The sequence below is a fragment of the Salmo salar genome, chromosome ssa09 (genome assembly GCF_905237065.1).
Source record: "Salmo salar chromosome ssa09, Ssal_v3.1, whole genome shotgun sequence".
Classification (NCBI taxonomy): domain Eukaryota; kingdom Metazoa; phylum Chordata; class Actinopteri; order Salmoniformes; family Salmonidae; genus Salmo; species Salmo salar.
In genome coordinates, this window is record NC_059450.1 from 91,080,976 (window position 1) to 91,108,350 (window position 27,375).

The window sequence follows — 27,375 nt, forward strand, 5'->3', positions numbered from 1 at the left end:
GGGTTGTAAAATAGGGTCCTTGTAGCAGCCGTAAGGGAAGACATGTTGCAGGAGGCAGCAGGATCAGGTACACAAGTTGTGCTATTATTAAGGTCCACAGTTGACGATGGTGGTCCGGACATTAAATGGACAATAAAAAATTATAAAAAGTGGATATTTACAAAATAACTTCTTCATGAAAAGAAAATGCCTTGCAGCAGGCATATCTGTCTATTCCATTCAGACTAAGGTTGGGGTATCAGGCTAGCGTCAGCCTCCACTCACAATTACCAAGATGAATCGGCAAAATTGCTCCAAAAAAGGAAATTGTATTCTCTTAGCCCCTCCCTGGGACATACAGTGTATTCAAAAAGAATTCAGACCCATTGACTTTTTTCACATTGTTACATTACTGCCTGATTCTAAAATTGATTAAATAAAAATGTTCCTCATCAATCTACACACAATACCCCATAGTGACAATGCGAAAAACAGGTTTTTAGAAATGTTTACACATTTCTTAAAAATAAAAACAGAAATACTTTATTTACATAAGTATTCAGACCCTTTGCTATGAGACTCGAAATTGAGCTCAGGTGCATCCTGTTTCCATTGATCATCCTTGAGATGTTTCTACAACTTGGAGTCCACCTGTGGTAAATTCAATTCATTGGACATGATTTGGAAAGGCACACACCTGTCTTTATAAGGTCCCAAGGTTGACAGTGCATGTCAGAGCAAAAACCAAGCCATGAGTTCAAAGGAATTGTCCGTAGAGCTCAGAGACAGGATTGTGTCGAGGCACACATCTTTGGAAGGGTACCAACCGATTTCTGCAGCATTGAAGGTCCCCAAGAACACAGTGGCCTCCATGATTACTAAATGGAAGAAGTTTGGCACCACCAAGACTCTTCCTAGAGCTGGGAGAAGGGCCTTTGTCAGGGAGGTGACTAAGAACCCGATCGTCACCCGATGGAGCTCCAGAGGTCCTCTGTGGAGATGGGAGAAACTTCCAGAAGGACAACCTTCTCTGCAACACTCCACCAATCAGGCCTTTACGGTAGAGTGGCCAGACTGAAGCCACTCCTCAGTAAAAGGAACATGACAGCCCGCTTGGATTTTGCCAAAAGGCACCTAAAGACTCTCAGACCATGAGAAACAAGATTCTCTGGTCGGATGAAACCAAGATTGAACTATTTGGCCTCAATGCCGAGCATCACGTCTGGAAGAAACCTGGCATCATCCCTACGGTGAAGCATGGTGGTGGCAGCATCATACTCTGGGGATGTTTTTCAGCGGCAGGGACTGGAAGACTAGTCAGGATCTGGGGAAAGATGAACAGAGATGAAAACCTGCTCCAGAGCGCTGAAGACCTCAGATTGGGGTGAAGGTTGTGGTGGTTCATTTCTTTACTATCAAATGAGGAGAGACAAACGTATCACACAAGTCAGAGTTATACTTAAACTAAATCTTTAATCACTTATTAATAAGGGAGCAGGTCAATACAACACACACATATAAAGTGAATCGATTGAGTGCTCTACGATAATGATGGCTGGTCATGGCTGGTCGATGATTCACGCTCAGATGTTTCCTTGAGAGCCCCGAGACAAAAGTACAAAGGTCTTTTATAGCCAAGATACATCCCTTTCAACCTACATGATGAACAACAGATATATAGAATGTGTCACAAGGTTAAGATCTGTATGAAAGATACCTATAATACATAGCAGACAGTATCTGCTGGGTCAACAGTTTTCATTGTATAGACCAGTGTCTGGCCCTCTGACTCCAAACTGGAGCCATCTCTCCCTGGTACAGTATAGAACAGAAACATTCACTCATGCTCTGGAATGGTCTTTAGGTTTTATCACCCAAAAGACATCGTGAATCTCCTGTCAGTGTTATCTCCCAGAGGCCCATCCTCAGTAGAACACACACACAATAGTTAAGAATACTCTATTCTGTTGCATAAAACAACCATTTGATGCAATAAAAGTATTATAACATAGTCTTGCAATTTTCCACCATAAGGTTCACCTTCCAACAGGACAACGACCCTCAGCACACAGTCAAGACCCTGAATGTCCTTGATTGGCCCAGCCAGAGCCCAGACTTGAACCCGATCGAACATCTCTGGAGAGACCTGAAAATAGCTGTGCAGCGACACTCCCCATCCAACCTGACAGAGCTTTAGAGGATCTGAATAGAAGAATGGGAGAAACTTCCCAAATACGGGTGTGGCAAGATTCGAGGCTGTAATCGCTGCCAAAGGTGCATCAACAAAATACTTAGGTTAAGGGTCTGAATACTTATGTAAATGTGATATTTCAGTTGGTTTTTTTACATTTGCAAACATTTCTAAAAACCTGTTTTTGCTTTGTCATCATGGGGTATTGATGAGGGACATTTTCCTTTTTTAAATACATTTTATAATAACACTGTAATCTAACAAAATGTGGAAAACCTCAAGGGGTCTGAATACTTTCACTGTATCACTGTCAAAATTACATAACTGGTATTCAATGTAAAATGCATACCAAAATCATTCATTACATTGTATATTGGTCATTCTATAGAATGATCTTCTACCTCATGGGTCATGCAAATGTGTATGTGGACTTTAACCTTTTATTGCAGAGGGCTAAATCAAGGTCACAATGTTTCTAGGTAGTCTTAAACAAATCTACTTTGAAACAAAAGTCTACACCTCACAGACATGGTTGTGGGTTTAAAGAAGAAGAAGACACCTGTACCATGTCAGATATAGAGTTGAAGTGTGTTACATTTTGAGTTTGCATCCCAATATTACACTTTATATACATCACAGAAGACTGAACTAGAACAAAAAACATTTTACATAAAAACACAGGATTTTCTGCGTTTAAATCAAAATAATGTTGATAAATTTTGAAATTATGAGAAATAATAATAACATTCCACCCATGAGGTCACTAGGTAATTTCACTGCAGGAAAGGGGTAAACGCTGCGCCCACAGGATTGGAAATGGTTAGTGAAATGCAACAAAATTGTGCCAAAATGAAACAACATTTTTACAAGGTTGCAGTAAATGTTAAGGAAATAAATGTAACGCTAGTGATTATTGTAAGCTAATGTGGAATATAGATTTAACAGACATGTAGGCTAGTTTAACTTGGGGATACATTAAGAAACATTTAGAACGCGGTAACAAAAGCACTCTGAAATGGCGGGAGTTTGTAGAGCGCACTAGTTACCTGACAGATCTAGTCCTATTCTGAGGAGATCTGTTCTGTTCATAGTTCATTTGATAGGGAAGTACAGATACTGGTTTTTATAATCAGAAATATGTACTGCATATCTGAGATTTTCTATGTTATTGCCACTGAGATGGGGATTTTTCTATTCAGAAAATACCCTTCATGTCACATGAAAGATTTCTGTGTGAGTGACAGAGAAGTGAACTGACTGAGATGTAACCTGTTGTGCCACAAAGGTTTATGTTGCTGCTACTTGGACGGATTAAACTATAGAAAAGAACTCCTTGTAACCAGATTCTTTATCATCGAACCCACAGGCCCTTCAGAGGAGGTCATTTATTCATTTAGATTTACAATACCGTTAAAATATTGACACACTGAAGATCGATATTAGATGGATTTAATATCTCTTCATTCAAAGACTCAGTCATGGACACTCTTACAAACAGTTGTGGCTGCTTAGTGTGATGTACTGTTGTCCCTACCTTTTTGTCCTTTGTGCTGTTGTCTGTGCCCAATAATGTTTGTACTATGTTTTGTACTGCTACCATGTTGTGCTGCTGCCATGTTGTGTTGCTACCATATTGTTGTCATGTTGTTGTCTTAGGTCTCTCTATATGTAGTGTTGTGGTATCTCTCACGATGTGTGTTTTGTCCTATATGTTTATGTGAAAAATGGAATCCCATCCCCCGTCCCCCCCTAATATTTGCAAAGAGGGACATTAGAATGAGGTAATATCCATATACAACCCTGGGGAGGTGAGACATAAAATGTTACCAGCTCATAAAGTTTATCCCCAGTTTCCTCAAGTTGAGACCACAGATGTGATGCTTTATATTCAGGAGAACATACAGAGTAGCAGCTTACACAGTAATGGAATAGAATGGAGCTACTTGTAGCGGGGTGCGTAACTGGAGGCAGAGAAGTCAGGCGCAGGAGACCAGAACTGGGTAATAATCGGAGATTTATTAAGCAAAACCAACGGCATCCAGAACAACAAGATAAATGGGCACAAAAATAACCCGTCGTGCGCTCACGGGGAACGTGCACAAGCACTACAATAAACAATCCCAAAACACACGGAAAATGAAAAGTGGATCGATGATGGCGCTGAGCGCCGCCCGATCGATGATGACGCCAAGCGCCGCTCGAACAAGGAGAGGACCCGACTTCGGCGGAAGTCGTGACACTACTAATGTCTTGTTCTATTGAGGAACTCTCCTGGAGAGGTATTTCAATAGGATGGTTAATGTTTGATCATTAAGCCATGACCATGGTGGAATAATAATTGTTAATAAGCCTACAATTAAACCAAGAAAGATAATTAGACAATTGATCTTTAGGAATCATTAAATATTTGTCACAACGATGGAGTAGGCCTAAAGTTAGTCACTTACACAATTAGCTATTTCATGATTACATATCATTAGACTGTATGGCCTTTTCACAACCATAGCGTAATATTCAACCCAGAAAGATCATTATATTTGACAAGTATGGCGGTGCTGCCTGCCTGGTACCCTGGAGGTTCATTATGTTGACATCACAAAGACACCTGGTGAACCTGACACGGACAGGTTTATTAGTGGTCCATACACTGTGTGTGTTGTGTGTGCGTGTGCGGGAGAGTACAGCAGACAATCACTGCCAGCCCACCTCTGTTCTGAGAGGTTATCCTATTCCTGTTCTACCAGCTAGGCAACCAATTGGACCTTTTCAGAGATATTGGACATCCTAGCAAGATTACAGCTGACATGGCACCTGAGGCCCTGTACTCTCACTATTTTTTTCTCTCTCACTCTCTCTCTCTCTCTCTTGCTCTTACACACACTATGTCTCTTTTTCTTTTTTTCTCTTGCTCCATACAAGTACATTTCTAGCAAACCTGTATTGAACAAACCCAGATAGCACATGACGTTCTAAGAACCATGTGTTCCTTAGTCATTGGTGAGAGTGTGGTTGTCCTATGGTTATTGCATACAACCTTCCCACAACGTTCTGGGAATGGTGCAGGATAGTTGCTTGGCTTTGGAACATTCTCAGCACATTTAAGGAACTTGACAAAATAACATTATTGCTTCAAGGTTCTATTTAAAGTAATGTTCTCAAATTGTTCCAAGAAACAATGTTCTTCTGTGGAAATTTCAGTACTTCAGCTTAACGTTTTCTGCAGGTTTCCTTGCGGTTCTACTGACAGTCAGGTTCTCAGAACATTAAGAAAACTTTTCATAAAAACCACAAGAAAACATTAGTAACGTTCAAAGAACGTTCTAAGAATGTTATTGAAAAACATATACATTCCGTTCTCAGCGTCAACAAAACTCTCTCTATCCTTTATCTTGTTAAGTTTGTTCAGGTGTGTTGGCCGCGCCCACTAATCGGCCACACCTGATCTTAATGAGTTATTTTTGAATAGACTAAAATGAACAGCTTTTTTGCATGCCATGTTTATGAGTAAAAAAAATATGGCATGCTAACTCCATCCTGGTGGTGCAGTGGACTAATTTCAAGGATAGAGAACAGAAGATCATAGGTTCAAATCTCACTGGCACTGTGCCACAATAAAAAATAAATGTGTTGCATGGAAATTAATTTCCATGTGTCCTATCTGTGCTTGGAGTTCAGAACAGTTAACATAAACTAAGCTAGCAGCGTTATTAAAAGACTTATTGAAACATTCAGTAAACATTTTATTATTCAAAAACCCCTAAATAACGTATTATTACTGTCCTCAGAATGTTAATAAAACCTCCCAGGAAAACGTTCAGGGAATCATTGTAAAACGTTCTCAGAACCTCCCTGGAACTAAATTGTAACGTTCCCAGAGAAGGTGAAATTTTCACTTTCGTTCTCAGAACGTTTAAAAAACATTCTGTTTTACAGGTCAAGAAATGTGTGGCTTCGTTCCCAGAACTAATGAAAAACCAAAAACAGACGTTCCAACAACTTCCAAGGAACCAAATGTGCTAGCTGGGAACCAACTAAATAAGTAAAAATGTCAAAGAGCGATAGAGCTCTAGATGAGCCAGAGCAGAGCAGTAATGGTACACTTGAGGAAGTAGCAGAGGAGAACCAATACCCACAAGTCGTTTCAAGCTACAGTAGCAATTTAAGCTAAGACTACGCCCAGCGCACAAATCCTTACATTTTATATTTTATCAGCTGCTGTAGAGGCCAGTTTTCCTCTGTGTGTTACGGTAATAACTGTCCCCCTGCTGGTTACAGATGAGTGGAATGTAATCATCACTACACACAGAGCCTCTAGGTCTGGCAGAAAGACAGGACCCCAGGGAGGGAGTGGAGAGAAAGGTCAGTTTCAGAGCAGTTTGACAGGCCAACACACACACACACACACCACACTAACGCCACACACACACACACACACACACCCCACTAACGCCACACACACACAGACACACACAAAAACACACACACGCACGCACACACACAGATAGCAGGTCCACTAGGACTCACTGTCTCACTGACCTATAATAGGTCAACAGAGACCGGCTGTCACTCAGGCGGAGAACCAACACACATACAGAACACCATGGCTTTGGACAGATCTTCTAGAAATGCACCCGTTCTTCCTTCCTTATGGACCCTTTCTTCTTTCATTCCTTCCTAACATCCTAAAGCAGAGATAATCAAAGTATTCTAATGCATCCAGTTATACAGTATCTCATGCCTGACAGTTGATGAGGGTTCTTGAACAGTGTAATAATTCCTCTTGGAAAGACAATTTAGTTGTATTCTATAGTTGTGCCTATTGTAAACTATAGTTTTGGCAAGTAGGGTAGGACATCTACTTTGTGCATGACACAAGTAATTTTTACAGCAATTGTTTACAGACAGATTATTTCACTTATAATTCACTGTATCACAATTCCAGTGGGTCAGAAGTTTACATACACTAAGTTGACTGTGCCTTCAAACAGCTTGGAAAATTCCAGAAATGATGTCATGGCTTTAGAAGCTTCTGATAGACTAATTGACATAATTTGAGTCAATTGGAAGTGTACCTGTGGATGTAGTTCAAGGCCCACCTTCAAACTCAGTGCCTCTTTGCTTGGCATCATGGGAAAGTTAAAAGAAATCTGCCAAGACCAAAACAATTGTAGACCTCTACAAGTGTGCTTCATCCTTGGGAGCAATTTCCAAACGCCTGAAGGTACCACGTTCATCTGTACAAACAATAGTACGCAAGTATAAACACCATGGGACCATGCAGCCGTCATACTGCTTAGGAAGGAGACGCGATCTGTCTCCTAGAGATGAACGTACCTTGGTGCGAAAATTGCAAATCAATCCCAGAACAACAGAAAAGGACCTTGTGAAGATGCTGGAGGAAACAGGTACAAAATGATCTATATCCACAGTGAAATGAGTCCTATATCGACATAACCTGAAAGGCAGCTCAGCAAGGAAGAAGCTACTGCTCCAAAACCGCCATAAAAAAGCCAGACTACGATTTGCTACTGCACATGGGAACACAGATTTTACTTTTTGGAGAAATGTCCTCTGGTCTGATGAAACAAAAATAGAACTGTTTGGCCATAATGACCATCGTTATGTTTGGAGGAAAAAGGGGGAGGCTTGCAAGCCAAAGAACACCATCCCAACCGTGAAGCACGGGGGTGGCAGCATCATGTTGTGGGTATGCTTTGCTGCAAGAGGGAATGGTGCACTTCACAAAATAGATGGCATCATGAGGTAGGAAAATGATGTGGATATATTGAAGCAACATCTCAAGACATCAGTCAGAAAGTTAAAGCTTGGTCGCAAATGGGTCTTCCAAATGGACAATGACCCCAAGCATACTTCCAAAGTTGTGCTTCACCTGAAATACTTTTCCATCAGTCTTGAAGGAGTCCCCACATATGCTATGCTGAGCACTTGTTGGCTGCTTTTCCTTCACTCTGCGGTCTGAGTCATCCCAAACCATCTCAATTTGGTTGAGGTCGGGGGATTGTGGCCAGGTCATCTGATGCAGCCCTCCATCACTCTCCTTCTTGGTCGAATAGCCCTTACACAGCCTGGAGGTGTGTTGGGTCATTGTCCTGTTGAAAAACAAATGATAGTCCCACTAAGCCCAAACCAGATGGGATGGCGTATCGCTGCAGAATGCTGTGGTAACCATGCTGGTTAAGTGTGACTTGAATTCTAAATAAATCACAGACAGTGTCACCAGCAAAGCACCCCCACACCTCCTCCTCCATGCTTTACGGTGGGAAATACACATGTGGAGATCATCTGTTCACCCAGGCCACGTCTCACAAAAAAAATCTCAAATTTGGACTCCAGACCAAAGGACAAGTTTCCACCGGTCTAATGTCCATTGCTCGTGTTTCTTGACCCAAGCAAGTCTCTTCTTCTTATTGGTCCTTTAGTAGTGGTTTCCTTACTGCAATTCGACATGAAGGCCTGATTCACACAGTCTCCTCTGAACAGTTGATTTTGAGATGTGTCTGTTACTTGAACTCTGTGAAGCATTTATTTGGGCTGCAATTTCTGAGGCTGGTAACTGTAATGAACTTATCCTCTGCAGAGATAACTCTGGGTCTTCCATTCCTGTGACGGTCCTCATGAGAGCCAGTTTCATCATAGCGCCTGATGGGTTTTGCGACTGCACTTGAAGAAACTTTCAAAGTCTTTATATTTTCCGTATTGACTGACCTTGATGTCTTAAAGCAATGATCGACTGTCGTTTCTCTTTGCTTATTTGAGCTGTTCTTGCCATAATATGGACTTGGTCTTCTACTAAATAGGGCTATCTTCAGTACACCCCACTACCTTATCACAACACAACCGATAGGCTGAAATGCATTAAAAAGGAAAGAAATTCCACAAATTATCTTTTAAGAAGGCACACCTGTTAATTGAAATGCATTCCAGGTGACTACCTCATGAAGCTGGTTGAGAGAATCCCAAGAGTGTGCAAACCTGTCATCAAGGCAAAGGGTGGTTACTTTTGAAGAATCTCAAATATAAAATATATTTTGATTTGTTTAACACTTTTTTGGTTAGTACATGATTCCATATGTGTTATTTCATAGTTTTGATGTATTCACTATTATTCTACAATGTAGAACATAGTAAAAATAAAGAAAAACCCTTGAATGAGTAAGTCTATAGCCTGGTCTTAAAACAACACTATGACTGCCTGTAAAGGCACCAAGCCTTCCTGTAATCCTTTCTCCCTTCCTCCACACACACACACACACACGTGCGCACACACACACGCACGCACGCACACACACACGCACACAGCTTGCCTCTCGTCTTAACACGGCTCTGCACGACAGGCGGGCGGCAAGCTGCTGAAATCCCTCACCCCAATAACCCTCTCCGTGGAGGTCTGCTGGAGGCCTGGGTGTGTGCAAACCTTAGCCCAGATCCCTTCTCCCTGAAACAATCCTCAGTCCAGCTCCCTTCTCCCTCTCCACCCACCTTTAACAGACCACTAAGACTTTAGCTCACTGAGTCCTCACTACGGTTTACAGCAAAACCTAATGATTGAGTTTTCTAAATGTGGGTGGTGGTGTTGGTAGTGTGGTTGTGAGTTACTCTATGCAGACCTGGCAATATCCCCCATACAGTGAGGGAAAAAAGTATTTGATCCCCTGCTGATTTTGTACGTTTGCCCACCGACAAAGAAATGATCAGTCTATAATTTTAATGGTAGGTTTATTTGAACAGTGAGAGACAGAATAACAACAAAACAATCCAGAAAAACGCATGTCAAAAATGTTATAAAAGGAATTGCATTTTAATGAGGGAAATAAGTATTCGACCCCCCTGCAAAACATGACTTAGTACTTGGTGGCAAAACCCTTGTTGGCAATCACAGAGGTCAGACGTTTCTTGTAGTTGGCCACCAGGTTTGCACACATCTCAGGAGGGATTTTGTCCCACTCCTCTTTGCAGATCTTCTCCAAGTCATGAAGGTTTCAAGGCTGACGTTTGGCAACTCGAACCTTCAGCTCCCTCCACAGATTTTCTATGGGATTAAGGTCTGGAGACTGGCTAGGCCACTCAAGGACCTTAATGTGCTTCTTCTTGAGCCACTCCTTTGTTGCCTTGGCCGTGTGTTTTGGGTCATTGTCATGCTGGAATACCCATCCACGACCTATTTTCAATGCCCTGGCTGAGGGAAGGAGGTTCTCACCCAAGATTTGATGGTACATGGCCCCGTCCATCGTCCCTTTGATGCGGTGAAGTTGTCCTGTCCGCTTAGCAGAAAAACATCCCCAAAGCATAATGTTTCCACCTCCATGTTTGATGGTGGGGATGGTGTTCTTGGGGTCATAGGCAGCATTCCTCCTCCTCCAAACACGGCAAGTTGAGATGATGCCGAAGAGCTCCATTTTGGTCTCATCTGACCACAACACTTTCACCAAGTTGTCCTCTGAATCATTCAGATGTTCATTGGCAAACTTCAGACGGGCATGTATATGTGCTTTCTTGAGCAGGGGGACCTTGCGGGCACTGCAGGATTTCAGTCCTTCACGGCGTAGTGTGTTACCAATTGTTTTCTTGGTGACTATGGTCCCATCTGCCTTGAGATCATTGACAAGATCCTCCCGTGTAGTTCTGGGCTGATTCCTCACCGTTCTCATGATCATTGCAACTCCACGAGGTGAGATCTTGCATGAAGCCCCAGGCCGAGGGAGATTGACAGTTATTTTGTGTTTCTTCCATTTGCGAATAATCACACCAACTGTTGTCACCTTCTCACCAAGCTGCTTGGCGATGGTCTTGTAGCCCATTCCAGCCTTGTGTAGGTCTACAATCTTGTCCCTGACACCCTTGGAGAGCTCTTTGGTCTTGGCCATGGTGGAGAGTTTGGAATCTGATTGATTGATTGCTTCTGTTGACAGGTGTCTTTTATACAGGTAACAAACTGAGATTAGGAGCACTCCCTTTAAGAGTGTGCTCCTAATCTCAGCTCGTTACCTGTATAAAAGACACCTGGGAGCCAGAAATCTTTCTGATTGAGAGGGGGTCGAATACTTATTTCCCTCATTAAAATGCAAATCAATTTATAACATTTTTGACATGCGTTTTTCCTGGATTTTTTTGTTGTTATTCTGTCTCTCACTGTTCAAATAAACCTACCATTAAAATTATAGGCTGATCATTTCTTTGTCAGTGGGAAACGTACAAAATCAGCAGGGGATCAAATACTTTTTTCCCTCACTGTACCACCCACCTACCACCTCCCACTACCCCAAGCTAGAGGACCTGGAGCCTGTCCTCCATACCTACCACCTCCCACTACCCCAAGCTAGAGGTCCTGGAGCCTGTCCTCCATACCTACCACCTCCCACTACCCCAAACTAGAGGACCTGGAGCCTGTCCTCCATACCTACCACCTCCCACTACCCCAAGCTAGAGGTCCTGGAGCCTGTCCTCCATACCTACCACCTCCCACTACCCCAAACTAGAGGACCTGGAGCCTGTCCTCCATACCTACCACCTCCCACTACCCCAAACTAGAGGACCTGGAGCCTGTCCTCCATACCTACCACCTCCCACTACCCCAAGCTAGAGGACCTGGAGCCTGTCCTCCATACTTACCACCTCCCACTACCCCAAGCTAGAGGACCTGGAGCCTGTCCTCCATACCTACCACCTCCCACTACCCCAAGCTAGAGGACCTGGAGCCTGTCCTCCATACCTACCACCTCCCACTACCCCAAGCTAGAGGACCTGGAGCCTGTCCTCCATACCTACCACCTCCCACTACCCCAAGCTAGAGGACCTGGAGCCTGTCCTCCATCCATAAGTTAGAGGCCCTGTCTGTGGGCAGGAGACATCAAAGGGCCTTGGGAAGTGAAGGAAGCAGCAGGGAGGAGAACACATCCTCACATTACATCAGTACTGAGTAAAGTCTCTGTGAGTCTGCAATGTGATGGAAATAAAAAAACAGGCTATAGGCTAAGAGGCTAAAAGGGTGGCCAGGAGAGAAGGAGAGAAGAGTAGGGAGGGAGGGACGGACATTTGTCTGTGTCAGTGGGAATTTCTATCCTGTCAGGGTTAAGAGAAACTCTTAATTGCTTTGTAAAGTATTTTTTCTATGTAGCCTAGGCCTAGTGGTTGTATGAATTTGGGATATATTGTCCTACAACTGTCCCAAAGTCTGTTTAGAATAGGCTAGTTCTTTATCGACAAACTGACCAATAGAATAGGTTAACTTTTCTACTATGGGGGATAGTAGATTGACAGGCTAGTGATGTTGCTGTTCCTTATTTGTCTTCTTGGCTGAGGAAAAGTACATGTGGACAGTTATTCTAACATCTTTAAATTCTGCATCGGAATTCCGTAAGGAGCACGTTGCATCCTCGAGTTTCATGTTCTGTTAAAATGAATTACCATAATCTAAATGTGATTTATTTTATTCTGAGCACCGTGGGTGGACGCCCTCATCAGGTTATGCACATCCAATGCATATGGGTCCGGTAAATTTCTCAAATGTCCAGTAAATGAAAATGCTGCCGGTCAAATGTCCGGTGCCACATTTTCCTAATGAAAACCCTGACACACACACACACACACACACACACACACACACACACACACACACACACACACACACACACACACACACACACACACACACACACACACACACACACACACACACACACTAACCAGGATGGTGGTAACTATGTAGGTCCTGTTCTGTAGGCCGTAGCTGCTGTCGTTGCTTCCTCTCATGAAGGTGGCTGTGCTCACATACTTCTCGTCCTCGTTCCAGTAGCCCACCTGATACACATACAAGATAAACAGACAAGTGAAAAAACTGACGGGCTATGAAGGAAATCTTAATTTGATCTGATACTGTACTGTACAGATATGATATTAGACTGCAACGAAACACTAATGGACATGAATCCCCACATTTGAAATCTATAAGATCCCATTAGATCCCATAAGGTCCAATAAGGTCCTACATATCTCATGACTCACCTTCTTAGGTCCAGAGGGGGCTAGCTCCATGACACTGACGGTGAAGTTGGTCCTGCGTCCTTTCTCATTGAACTGGATATGACCTGTCAGGCCATCGATACGCACCTGACACATCAATAACACAGAGACACAGGGAGCAGTTACGATATAGGTTTTGAGGTGTAGTCTTCTATTAGCCTCATTAACAGAGAACATGAGCTGGACTTCAGTTTCTTCAAGAGCCTTGTCTGGATGTTCATTGGAGCAAGTGTGTATAGCATGTATTATGCGTGTGTGTGTGTGTGTGTGTGTGTGTGTGTGTGTGTGTGTGTGTGTGTGTGTGTGTGTGTGTGTGTGTGTGTGTGTGTGTGTGTGTGTGTGTGTGTGTGTGTGTGTGTGTGTGTGTGCGTGCACTGGGTGTTCAAAACATTAGGAATACCTGCTCTTTCTTTGACAAAGACTGACCAGGTGAATCCAGATGAAAGCTATGATCCTTTATTGATGTCACCTGTTAAATCCACTTCAATCAGTGTAGATGAAGGGGATGAGACAGGTTAAAGAAGGATTTTTAAGCCTTGAGACAATTGAGACATGGATTGTGTATGTATGCCATTCAGAGGGTGAATGGACAATATAAAATGTTTAAGTGCCTTTGAACAGTGTATGGAAGTAGGTGCAAAGCACACCAGTTTAAGTGTGTCAAGAACTGCACTGCTGCTGGGTTTCTCACACTTAACAGTTTCCTGTGTGTATCAAGAATGGTCCACCACCCAAAGAACATCCAGCCAACTGTAGGAAGCATTGGAGTCAACATGAGCCAGCATCCCTGTGGAATGCTTTCAACTCCTTGTAGAGTCTATGTCCCAATGAATTGAGGCTGTTCTGAGGGCAAAAGGGGGTGCAACACAATATTAGGAAGGTGTTCCTAATGTTTTGTACACTCAGTGTATGCGTGTGAGTGTGTGTGTTTAAGTGTGTAGTGTGTGTAGCATGTGTTCAGTGCAGCATGCTAGTGTTGACAGCATGATGGGTTTAATTGAGCGAGTGGGGCATCAATCTCCTCTCTACCCACAGGCAGATAGATGTCTGCATTCACTCAGACCAGACCACAGCTAGACACAGCCATGGAGGCACTGTGTGTGTGTGTGTGTGTGTGTGTGTGTGTGTGTGTGTGTGTGTGTGTGTGTGTGTGTGTGTGTGTGTGTGTGTGTGTGTGTGTGTGTGTGTGTGTGTGTGTGTGTGTGTGTGTGTGAATACAGGTGTGTGGATGTGTGTGTGTACGCACAAGAGTGAGTGTCTGTGTGTGTGTGTGCATCAATTAGACCACAGTTCCACATAGCCACACCAGAGAGATCAGTGTGAGACTCTGAGAGCATCTGTCTATTTAAAAGCTCAAGTCAAGGGCCCAACTAAAATATGAATACAATAACATCTTAATGACTACATCCAACTAGTAATGTCGTCAGTACCAGAAAACAGCTACCCTACTGCTAGCTGATATTGATAATCAATCCAGTTCACAGCATATTCCTCTGTAGGCACGTCTAGGGCAATTACTAATAATCACACAGCAACATCGGTTTATTCAGGATGTGTCTGAAAACCTATTGAGCCCTGTCTTTTCTGTCTGTCTCCCCCCCTCTCTCTCTCTCTCTATAAGATCTCATCAGTTTGACCAATTTTTACTTCAGATTCTGGACTTGGTTGATTGAACATCTTAAGTTAACTTCCTTAACTTTAAGTCAGTTGCACAAAACATTTTAAGGCGAATTTTCCCCTTAAATTAAGTGAAAAAGTTAAGGGTGCCCATGAGGTCCCTTAAGTGCTTCATTCAGTATGGATATCAACGTAAATAACATTTGTGGAGGTGAATGTTTTCCTCTAACCTGATTTCAAAGGGAAAACATCAACCAGCTAGCTAGCTACTTTGCTAAACAATGGAAGGTGCACAATCCATGGCTACAAAGCTAGCTGGCTAGTTAGCTACCTACTCTGTAAATTATCTTGACCTGCTAGGAAGTAATAGAAACAAGTTGAGATAAAAGTCACTAAAATAAATGTTTTATTATCTTTTATATCAATTTGTTTCTCCTGTTATATTTTGCAATCTCCCAAAATAAATGTGATCTCTTTCAGTGAATCAGGTCGTCTCCATAGTAACCAGAGACGCTTTCTGCCGTACATGCCTTCAAACTACCGTAAAATGATGCCCTGACCTAAGGAAATGTTTTGGGGCTCTATGTAACACCTTTAAACAATTCCCTAATATGTTTTAGACGTTTTATGCAACCGGCCTTGACGTTTATCCACGTTTCTCCAAACCTCAAATTTCAATGTGTTTTTGACACCCTGGGTTGCTCCTCCTTCATGCGGCTCCTCCTGTACTAATTCTGATTGGTTAAGTTAAGGGTTAAGGTTTGGGTAGGGTTAAAACAAAAAGAACTCCGTGGTTAAGTTTAGGCATTGATTCTGAATGGTTAAGGGTTACGGTTTGGGATAGTATAAAAAAAACACACAAAAATGAGTGTCTACGTCCATCCATCATCCCCGTCCACAATGCCCTAGCAAAATCCAAGCCAACTTGATGGTAATAGCGCTCACCGCTGCCCCTAGTGGCGGGTTTGGAAGGCATCTCCTGACGTCCTCAGGACATGGATTGAGGTCTAATTTCGAAGTGAATCTTGAGCGGCCTGGCTGCTCTCTCACCATCTCTGTAATACTAAACCAAGTGCTTTATTTCATTCCCATCTCAGAACACTGCATTACTAAACTCCATTGTTGATGTCATATTCTATGATGATCACAGGCAGGTTTTATTGCCTGCAGGTTTTGTTTACCTAACATGATGTCACATTCCATCCAGGAAGCTCATAGGTGACTCAATGGTAACGTTCGGTGACAGAATAGAGATCTAATTTGTTCAGCAGGGCCCGACTCAGGATGGGTTAGCCAACGTGCCACTCAGGAGCTTGTCTGTGTATGTTGTTGTGCTTGTGTAGGTAAGAGTGTGTGGGTGTATCCCTCATTTCTACCAGCAGAGTAGTTGGTGGTGTGGGTGTACCTGTTATAAGGTTCTCTGAATGTCTTTAACATGGCCCCCGGGTCCAGGCATTTTGATGTGTGTGTGTGTGTGGGGGGGGGGGGGGGTGTACCTGTTGCAGGGCTCTCTGTATATCTATGCCTTGGCCCCAGGGTGCGGGCGGGTTGGCGAGGCATTCGCCTGCGTTACCACGGCGAGAGATGTCTATCCTCTGTTTCCGAAGGTTCTGGAATGCTGTAGACATCACCTTCACCCCATCATATGTCAATGCTCCGGTGTACTACAGACGGGGGGGGGGGTAGAGTGGTGTGTGAGAGAGAGAGAGATAGAGAGAGAGAGACATCCTCATTAGACTTAAAACACACATCTTGTGAGGGTAAAACAAATTCAAGAGGAGGGTGATGAAAGCAAGTAAGGCAAGGATCATTATACAGAGATCAGAGCAGAGATCATTATACAGAGATCAGAGCAGAGATCATTATACAGAGATCAGAGCAGAGATCATTATACAGAGATCTGAGCAGAGATCATTATAGAAAGATCAGAGCAGAGACCATTATAGAGAGATCAGAGATCGCCCCAAGTGTGCCTTTAGGTGTGTGTGCGTGTGTGCATTTAGGTGTGTGCATACGCACATGCTTATGTTGCTCCCAGACCTTGGAGCACGTAAGATAGGCAACGGCACAAGGTCTGGGGAGGATGTCGGATTCTCTTGGAAATTTCAAAGGGGGAAAAATGTTTTCCAGGGAGGGTCCTCTTCAGACATACAACTCACTCAACAAATATTTTTATTAGAATTTTGTATTATTATTATTATATATTTTTTTATATATATATTTCTTTACCTTTTTTACCTTTTTACCTTAAAAAAATCTATAGGGATAGGGGTCAGCATTGGGAAGTTTGAATGAAAAGCGTGCCCAGAGTAAACTGCCTGTTACTCAGGCCCAGAAGCTAGAATGTGCATATAATTAGTAGATTTGGATAGAAAACACTCTAAAGTTTGCAAAACTGTTAAAATAATGTCTGTGAGTATAACATAACTCATATGGCAGGTGAAAACCTGAGAAAAATCCAACCAGGAAGTGGGAATTCTGAGGTTTGTAGTTTTCAAGTGAATGCCTATTGAATATCCAGTGTCTGTGGGGTCAGATTGCACTTTCTAAGGCTTCCACTAGATGTCAACAGTCTTTAGAAGTTGTTTCAGGCTTCTATTGTGAAAGGGGAGCGAATAAGAGCACTGTAAGCAGATGGCCCAGGTGAAAGCCTTTAGTTTAGTCACGCGCGTGGCGTGAGCGCGAGGTCCGTTCCCTTTCCTTTCTAATGAAAACAGTATTGTCCGATTGAAACATTATTGAATATTTATGATAAAAACTAAGGATTGATTAGAAACATCGTTTGACATGTTTCTACGAACTCAAATGGAACTTTTTTGACTTTTCGTCTAGACTTTGTGCCCGTGCATTTGGATTACTGGACTAAATGCGCGAACAAAAATGAGGTATTTGGACATAAAGGTGAACTTTATCGAACAAAACAAACATTTATTGTCTAAAATGGAGTCCTGGGAGTGCCATCAGATGAAGATCATCAAAGGTTAGTGATTCATTTTAATGCTATTTTGTGACACCTTTCCTGCTTTGGAAAATGGCTGTATGTTTTTTTGTGGCTAGGCGCTGACCTTACATAATCGCATGGTGTGCTTTCACCGTAAAGCCTTTTTGAAATCGGACACTGTGGTTGGATTAACGAGAAGTTTATCTTTAAAATGGTGTATAATACTTGTATGTTTGAGGAATTTTAATTCTGAGATTTCTGTTGTTTGAATTTGGCGCCCTGCAATTTCACTGGCTGTAGGCCAGGTGTTCCGCTAGCGGAATCCCCTTCCCAGAAAGGTTAAGAACAAATTCTTATTTACAATGACAGCCTACCCCAGCCAAACCCTCCCCTAATGACGCTGGGCCAATTGTGCGCCACCCTATGGGACTCCCGATCACGGCCGGTTGTGATACAGCCCAGTATCGAACCAGGGTCTGTAGTGACGCCTCTATCACTACGATGCAGTGCTCCCCTTGGGAGCCACAAATCACGAGTTTGGGAAGTAGGACTTAAAATGCTGGAGGAAATTGGATATGGCAGCGAGGTGTCCGGAAAAGCGTGTCTGATATCCGACTCGTACTCTCTGTCCCAACTGATGCCGGAACTTGTTAAGATGGAGCATTGGAACATTGAGAGTTGCAACCCGTCTGTCTAGACAGAGTAGTATGCATGTCTGTGCAGTGCAGTGCAGTACCTTCAGGCGTCTCTTGGGGATCTTGGCATCTTTGTTTTCGAACTCCATCCACTGCTGAATGGTACGGCTGACGTTCTGCTCTGTGTAGTTGACCAGCTGGAAGCCTGTGATGTTCGCCCCACCTTTCCTCAGGTCCGTTAGGTCAATGTCCAGAAAACCCTGATCGGAAGAGGATGCAGAGAGGACAGACAGATAAACAAAGAGAGGATATAGAGACGGATGGACGGAGAGAAAGACAGACAGACAGACACACAGGACAGAGAGAAAAACACGTTACACATTTAGTGGAATCAATTACTTTCTCTAGTTTCATGTTTTTAGGATGAAATAAAGAAATATGAAGGCTACTTTTTTCAAGAGGAGATTTGAGTAAATATGTTTCCTACAGCTCACAATGTTGGATTTAAAACCATTGTGTAGGACTATAGAGGGATACAGAGGTGACGGCCAGTATGCTTCTGTTCATAGAATACCAACTACTTCAGTGGTCAAATAAATGACCTTGGGTGTTACGCTAATACTGCAGGGAGCGGAAATCGGAAGTTTAAAGAGAAATAACTCAGATATGAAATGTGAGAGATCAATATTCTGAGAGATAAAATCACAATCAGATCTGTGGTGCATAAGTTATTTTCTATAGCGAGAGCGTAAGAGAGAGACAGAGAAAAGGAGAGAGTGAGAAGTAGAGAGAGGAGAAAGAAGGAGAGCGAGAGAGGAGAGAGAGAGGAGAAAGAGAGGAGAGAGAGAGAAGAAGAGAGAGAGAGGAGAGAGAGAAGCAGTGCAAGAGAAAGAGGGAGAATTGTATAATGAGAGTGTTCTGTATAAAGGCCAAAGCAGTGAAGTGGCTCTACATTGTAATTCCTGGTTTAAACTAAAACAGGAAGAGAATGACAGTATGCCAGGGTCAATCTCTTAATGAAAAAGGCAAATCCTTCAGAGCAAGCTCTTATCCCAGCACCAGCTTGAAAAGAAAGAAGTAACGATGGAGGAAAAGGAATTAAGTAGAGAATGAAAGGTTGAGGGAGAGGTCTAGGTTTAATCCCTGATAGAGTTGTGTTAATCCTGGACCCCCGTGCTGTGAATTACAATAGAACCACTTCCCTGAAACCCTTCAACACTGTGGAACACAATAGAACCACCTCCCTGGAACCCTTCAACACTGTGGAACACAATAGAACCACTTCCCTGGAACACTTCAACACTGTGGAACACAATAGAACCACTTCCCTGGAACCCTTCAACACTGTGGAACACAATAGAACCACTTCCCTGGAACCCTTCAACACTGTGGAACACAATAGAACCACTTCCCTGGAACCCTTCAACACTGCGGAACACAATAGAACCACTTCCCTGGAACCCTTCAACACTGTGAACCACTTCCCTGGAACCCAGCCTCCACGTGCCTGTATGACCTCCCTACAACGCCTGGGCATGCTCCTGATGAGGTGGCGGATGGTCTCCTGAGGGATCTCCTCCCAGACCTGGACTAAAGCATCCGCCAACTCTTGGACAGTCTGTGGTGCAACGTGGCGTTGGTGGATAGAGCGAGACATGATGTCCCAGATGTGCTCAATTCGATTCAGGTCTGGGGAACGGGCGGGCCAGTCCATAGCATCAATGCCTTCCTCTTGCAGGAACTGCTGACACACTCCAGCCACATGAGGTCTAGCATTGTCTTGCATTAGGAGGAACCCAGGGACAACCGCACCAGCATATGGTCTCACAAGGGGTCTGAGGATCTCATCTCGGTACCTAATGGCAGTCAGGCTACCTCTGGCGAGCACATGGAGGGCTGTGCGGCCCCCCAAAGAAATGCCACCCCACACCATGACTGACCCACCGCCAAACCGGTCATGCTGGAGGATGTTGCAGGCAGCAGAATGTTCTCCACGGCGTCTCCAGACTGTCACGTCTGTCACATATGCTCAGTGTGAACCTGCTTTCATCTGTGAAGAGCACAGGGCGCCAGTGGCGAATTTGCCAATCTTGGTGTTCTCTGTCAAATGCCAAACGTCCTGCACGGTGTTGGGCTGTAAGCACAACCCCCACCTGTGGACGTCGGGCCCTCATACCACCCTCATGGAGTCTGTTTCTGACCGTTTGAGCAGACACATGCACATTTGTGGCCTGCTGGAGGTCATTTTGCAGGGCTCTGGCAGTGCTCCTCCTGCTCCTCCTTGCACAAAGGCGGAGGTAGCGGTCCTGCTGCTGGGTTGTTGCCCTCCTACGGCCTCCTCCACGTCTCCTGATGTACTGGCCTGTCTCCTGGTAGAGCCTCCATGCTCTGGACACTACACTGACAGACACAGCAAACCTTCTTGCCACAGCTCGCATTGATGTGCCATCCTGGATGAGCTGCACTACCTGAGCCACTTGTGTGTGTTGTAGACTCTGTCTCATGCTTCCACTAGAGTGAAAGCACCGCCAGCATTCAAAAGTGACCAAAACATCAGCCAGGAAGCATAGGAACTGAGAAGTGGTCTGTGCTTACCACCTGCAGAATCACTCCTTTATTGGGGGTGTCTTGCTAATTGCCTATAATTTCCACCTGTTGTCTATTCCATTTGCACAACAGCATGTGAAATGTATTGTCAATCAGTGTTGCTTCCTAAGTGGCCAGTTTGATTTCACAGAAGTGTGATTGACTTGGAGTTACATTGTGTTGTTTAAGTGTTCGCTTTATTTTTTTGAGCAGTATATTTCACTGCTTTGAGATTGTGTAAGCTACTTTTTGCATGATGTCTCTATTGTACTACATCATTGATAAGTCGTATACCTCCACTACACTACTTTGATACGCATCAGAAGCGATTAAGAAGTGAGTATAAGCAATGCCCCCTGAACAAAAGTGAGTACCGTAATTTCCGGACTATTAAGCGCACCTGAATATAAGCCGCACCCACTGAATCTTAAAAAAAGTATTATTTTGAACATAAATAAGCCACACATGTCTATAAGCCGCAGGTGCCTACCGGTACATTGAAACAAATGAACTTTACACAGGCTTTAACGAAACACGGCTTGTAACAAAAAAAAATAGGATTTAACCAAACACGGTTTGTAACAAAAATAAATAGGCTTGAACGAAACACGGCTTGTAACAAAAAATACAAAATTAACAGTAAGCTTTAGTTGTCTTTTTGCACTGAGTCAATTCCTCACGCTGCTGCAGCAGCTCTATTTCCTATTCCAACAGCCAGATCAATCGCCTTCAACTTGAAAGCTGCATCATATGCATTTCTCCGTGTCTTTGCCGTAATCAGAATGATGGGAAGTTTGAGAGAGCTCGATTTCATCTAAACAGTAAACAAAAAAGTTGTTTGACCTTAACCCGTTCGGCAATTTCATTGGTCTAATGAAAGCTTCATGACGCCAAGAAACTGAGCATATATTAGCCATATATTAGCCGCGTCATTGTTTAAGCCGCGAGGTTCAAAGCTGGGAAAAAAATTGTTCACCACTGTACTAACCTGTCAGACTGAAGGACTATAGGTTCACCACTGTACTAACCTGTCAGACTGAAGGACTATAGGTTCACCACTTTACTAACCTGTCAGACTGAAGGACTATAGGTTCACCAATGTACTAACCTGCCACACTGAAGGCCTATAGGTTCACCACTTTACTAACCTGTCAGACTGAAGGACTATAGGTTCACCACTGTACTAACCTGTCACACTGAAGGCATATAGGTTCACCACTTTACTAACCTGTCAGACTGAAGGACTATAGGTTCACCACTGTACTAATCTGTCACACTGAAGGTCTATAGGTTCACCACTGTACTAACCTGTCACACACTGAAGACCTATAGGTTCACCACTGTACTAACCTGTCACACACTGAAGACCTATAGGTTCACCACTGTACTAACCTGTCACACACTGAAGGCCTATAGGTTCACCACTGTACTAACCTGTCACACTGAAGGTTTATAGGTTCACCACTGTACTAACCTGTCACACACTGAAGACCTATAGGTTCACCACTGTACTAACCTGTCACACTGAAGACCTATAGGTTCACCACTGTACTAACCTGTCACACACTGAAGACCTGTAGGTTCACCACTGTACTAACCTGTCACACACTGAAGACCTATAGGTTCACCACTGTACTAACCTGGCACACACTGAAGACCTATAGGTTCACAACTGTACTAACCTGTCACACTGAAGACCTATAGGTTCACCACTGTACTAACCTGTCACACACTGAAGGACTATAGGTTCACCACTGTATTAACCTGTCACACTGAAGACCTATAGGTTCACCACTGTACTAACCTGTCACACACTGAAGACCTATAGGTTCACCACTGTACTAACCTGTCACACACTGAAGGTCTATAGGTTCACCACTGTACTAACCTGTCACAGTGAAGGCCTATAGGTTCACCACTGTACTAACCTGTCACAGTGAAGGCCTATAGGTTCACCACTGTACTAACCTGTCACACTGAAGGTTTACAGGTTCTCCACTGTACTAACCTGACACACTGAAGACCTATAGGTTCACCACTGTACTAACCTGTCACACACTGAAGACCTATAGGTTCACCACTGTACTAACCTGTCACACTGAAGGTCTAAAGGTTCACCACTGTACTAACCTGTCACACACTGAAGGCCTATAGGTTCACCACTGTACTAACCTGTCACACACTGAAGACCTATAGGTTCACCACTGTACCAACCTGTCACACTGAAGACCTATAGGTTCACCACTGTACTAACCTGTCACACAGAAGACCTATAGGTTCACCACTGTACTAACCTGTCACACTGAAGGTCTATAGGTTCACCACTGTACTAACCTGTCACACTGAAGGTCTATAGGTTCACCACTGTGCTAACCTGTCACACACTGAAGGTTTATAGGTTCACCACTGTACTGACCTGTCACACACTGAAGGCCTATTGGTTCACCACTGTACTAACCTGTCACACACTGAAGACCTATAGGTTCAAACCTGTACTAACCTGTCACACACTGAAGACCTATAGGTTCACCACTGTACTAACCTGTCACACACTGAAGACCTATAGGTTCACCACTGTACTAACCTGTCACACACTGAAGGATTATAGGTTCACCACTGTACTGACCTGTCACACACTGAAGGCCTATTGGTTCACCACTGTACTAACCTGTCACACACTGAAGGTCTATAGGTTCACCACTGTACTAACCTGTCACACACTGAAGACCTATAGGTTCACCACTGTACTAACCTGTCACACACTGAAGGCCTATAGGTTCACCACTGTACTAACCTGTCACACACTGAAGGCCTATAGGTTCACCACTGTACTAACCTGTCACAAACTGAAGGCTTATAGGTTCACCACTGTACTGACCTGTCACACACTGAAGGCCTATTGGTTCACCACTGTACTAACCTGTCACACACTGAAGGTCTATAGGTTCACCACTGTACTAACCTGTCACACACTGAAGACCTATAGGTTCACCACTGTACTAACCTGTCACACACTGAAGACCTATAGGTTCACCACTGTACCAACCTGTCACACTGAAGACCTATAGGTTCACCACTGTACTAACCTGTCACACTGAAGGCCTATAGGTTCACCACTGTACTAACCTGTCACACACTGAAGGCCTATTGGTTCACCACTGTACTAACCTGTCACACTGAAGGCCTATAGGTTCACCACTGTACTAACCTGTCACACTGAAGGCATATAGGTTCACCACTGTACTAACCTGTCACACACTGAAGACCTATAGGTTCACCACTGTACTAACCTGTCACACACTGAAGACCTATAGGTTCACCACTGTACTAACCTGTCAAACACTGAGGACCTATACGTTCACCACTGAACTAACCTGTCACACTGAAGACCTATAGGATCACCACTGTACTAACCTGTCACACACTGAAGACCTATAGGTTCACCACTGTACTAACCTGTCACAATGAAGGTCTATAGGTTCACCACTGTACTAACCTGTCACACTGAAGGTCTATAGGTTCACCACTGTACTGACCTGTCACACACTGAAGGCCTATTGGTTCACCACTGTACTAACCTGTCACACACTGAAGGTCTATAGGTTCACCACTGTACTAACCTGTCACACACTGAAGACCTATAGGTTCACCACTGTACTAACCTGTCACACACTGAAGGTCTATAGGTTCACCACTGTACTAACCTGTCACACTGAAGACCTATAGGTTCACCACTGTACTAACCTGTCACACTGAAGACCTATAGGTTCACCACTGTACTAACCTGTCACACTGAAGGCCTATAGGTTCACCACTGTACTAACCTGTCACACACTGAAGACCTATAGGTTCACCACTGTACTAACCTGTCACACACTGAAGACCTATAGGTTCACCACTGTACTAACCTGTCACACTGAAGGCCTATAGGTTCACCACTGTACTAACCTGTCACACACTGAAGGCCTATAGGTTCACCACTGTACTAACCTGTCACACACTGAAGACCTATAGGTTCACCACTGTACTAACCTGTCACACTGAAGACCTATAGGTTCACCACTGTACTAACCTGTCACACACTGAAGGCCTATAGGTTCACCACTGTACTAACCTGTCACACTGAAGGTCTATAGGTTCACCACTGTACTAACCTGTCACACTGAAGGTCTATAGGTTCACCACTGTACTAACCTGTCACACACTGAAGGCCTATAGGTTCACCACTGTACTAACCTGTCACACACTGAAGGCCTATAGGTTCACCACTGTACTAACCTGTCACACACTGAAGACCTATAGGTTCACCACTGTACTAACCTGTCACACACTGAAGACCTATAGGTTCACCACTGTACTAACCTGTCACACACTGAAGGCCTATAGGTTCACCACTGTACTAACCTGTCACACACTGAAGGATCTATAGGTTCACCACTGTACTGACCTGTCACACACTGAAGGCCTATTGGTTCACCACTGTACTAACCTGTCACACACTGAAGGCCTATAGGTTCACCACTGTACTAACCTGTCACACACTGAAGACCTATAGGTTCACCACTGTACTAACCTGTCACACACTGAAGACCTATAGGTTCACCACTGTACTAACCTGTCACACACTGAAGACCTATAGGTTCACCACTGTACTAACCTGTCACACACTGAAGACCTATAGGTTCACCACTGTACTAACCTGTCACACACTGAAGGCCTATAGGTTCACCACTGTACTAACCTGTCACACACTGAAGGTCTATAGGTTCACCACTGTACTAACCTGTCACACACTGAAGACCTATAGGTTCACCACTGTACTAACCTGTCACACACTGAAGACCTATAGGTTCACCACTGTACTAACCTGTCACACTGAAGGTCTATAGGTTCACCACTGTACTAACCTGTCACACACTGAAGGCCTATTGGTTCACCACTGTACTAACCTGTCACACACTGAAGGCCTATTGGTTCACCACTGTACTAACCTGTCACACTGAAGGCCTATAGGTTCACCACTGTACTAACCTGTCACACTGAAGGCATATAGGTTCACCACTGTACTAACCTGTCACACACTGAAGACCTATAGGTTCACCACTGTACTAACCTGTCACACACTGAAGACCTATAGGTTCACCACTGTACTAACCTGTCAAACACTGAGGACCTATACGTTCACCACTGAACTAACCTGTCACACTGAAGACCTATAGGTTCACCACTGTACTAACCTGTCACACTGAAGACCTATAGGTTCACCACTGTACTAACCTGTCACACTGAAGGCCTATAGGTTCACCACTGAACTAACCTGTCACACTGAAGACCTATAGGTTCACCACTGTACTAACCTGTCACACTGAAGACCTATAGGTTCACCACTGAACTAACCTGTCACACACTGAAGACCTATAGGTTCACCACTGTACCAACCTGTCACACTGAAGACCTATAGGTTCACCACTGTACTAACCTGTCACACAGAAGACCTATAGGTTCACCACTGTACTAACCTGTCACACTGAAGGTCTATAGGTTCACCACTGTACTAACCTGTCACACACTGAAGGCCTATAGGTTCACCACTGTACTAACCTGTCACACACTGAAGGCCTATAGGTTCACCACTGTACTGACCTGTCACACACTGAAGGCCTATTGGTTCACCACTGTACTAACCTGTCACACACTGAAGGCCTATAGGTTCACCACTGTACTAACCTGTCACACACTGAAGACCTATAGGTTCACCACTGTACTAACCTGTCACACACTGAAGGCCTATAGGTTCACCACTGTACTAACCTGTCACACACTGAAGACCTATAGGTTCACCACTGTACTAACCTGTCACACACTGAAGATCTATAGGTTCACCACTGTACTAACCTGTCACACTGAAGGCCTATAGGTTCACCACTGTACTAACCTGTCACACTGAAGGTCTATAGGTTCACCACTGTACTAACCTGTCACACACTGAAGGCCTATAGGTTCACCACTGTACTAACCTGTCACACACTGAAGGCCTATAGGTTCACCACTGTACTAACCTGTCACACACTGAAGGCCTATTGGTTCACCACTGTACTAACCTGTCACACACTGAAGGTCTATAGGTTCACCACTGTACTAACCTGTCACACACTGAAGACCTATAGGTTCACCACTGTACTAACCTGTCACACACTGAAGACCTATAGGTTCACCACTGTACTAACCTGTCACACTGAAGGTCTATAGGTTCACCATTGTACTAACCTGTCACACACTGAAGGTCTATAGGTTCACCACTGTACTAACCTGTCACACACTGAAGGCCTATAGGTTCACCACTGTACTAACCTGTCACACACTGAAGGCCTATTGGTTCACCACTG

At 43.9% G+C, this 27,375-nt stretch overlaps 1 protein-coding gene across 1 annotated transcript in view; it reads right to left on the reverse strand.

Annotated features, from left to right (window-relative positions):
- The window catches only part of LOC106612123 (glutamate receptor 1-like), a gene marked incomplete at its 5' end in the record, with an annotated part of 68,133 nt that extends 49,449 nt beyond the window's left edge, over positions 1-18,684 (reverse strand). The window contains 4 exons of the mRNA XM_045724994.1: positions 12,875-12,988; positions 13,193-13,297; positions 16,324-16,491; positions 18,505-18,684. Coding sequence (XP_045580950.1) covers positions 12,875-12,988; positions 13,193-13,297; positions 16,324-16,491; positions 18,505-18,684 — 567 coding nt within the window. The remainder of the gene's footprint in view (positions 1-12,874; positions 12,989-13,192; positions 13,298-16,323; positions 16,492-18,504) is intronic.
- Positions 18,685-27,375: the final 8,691 nt, after the last annotated feature.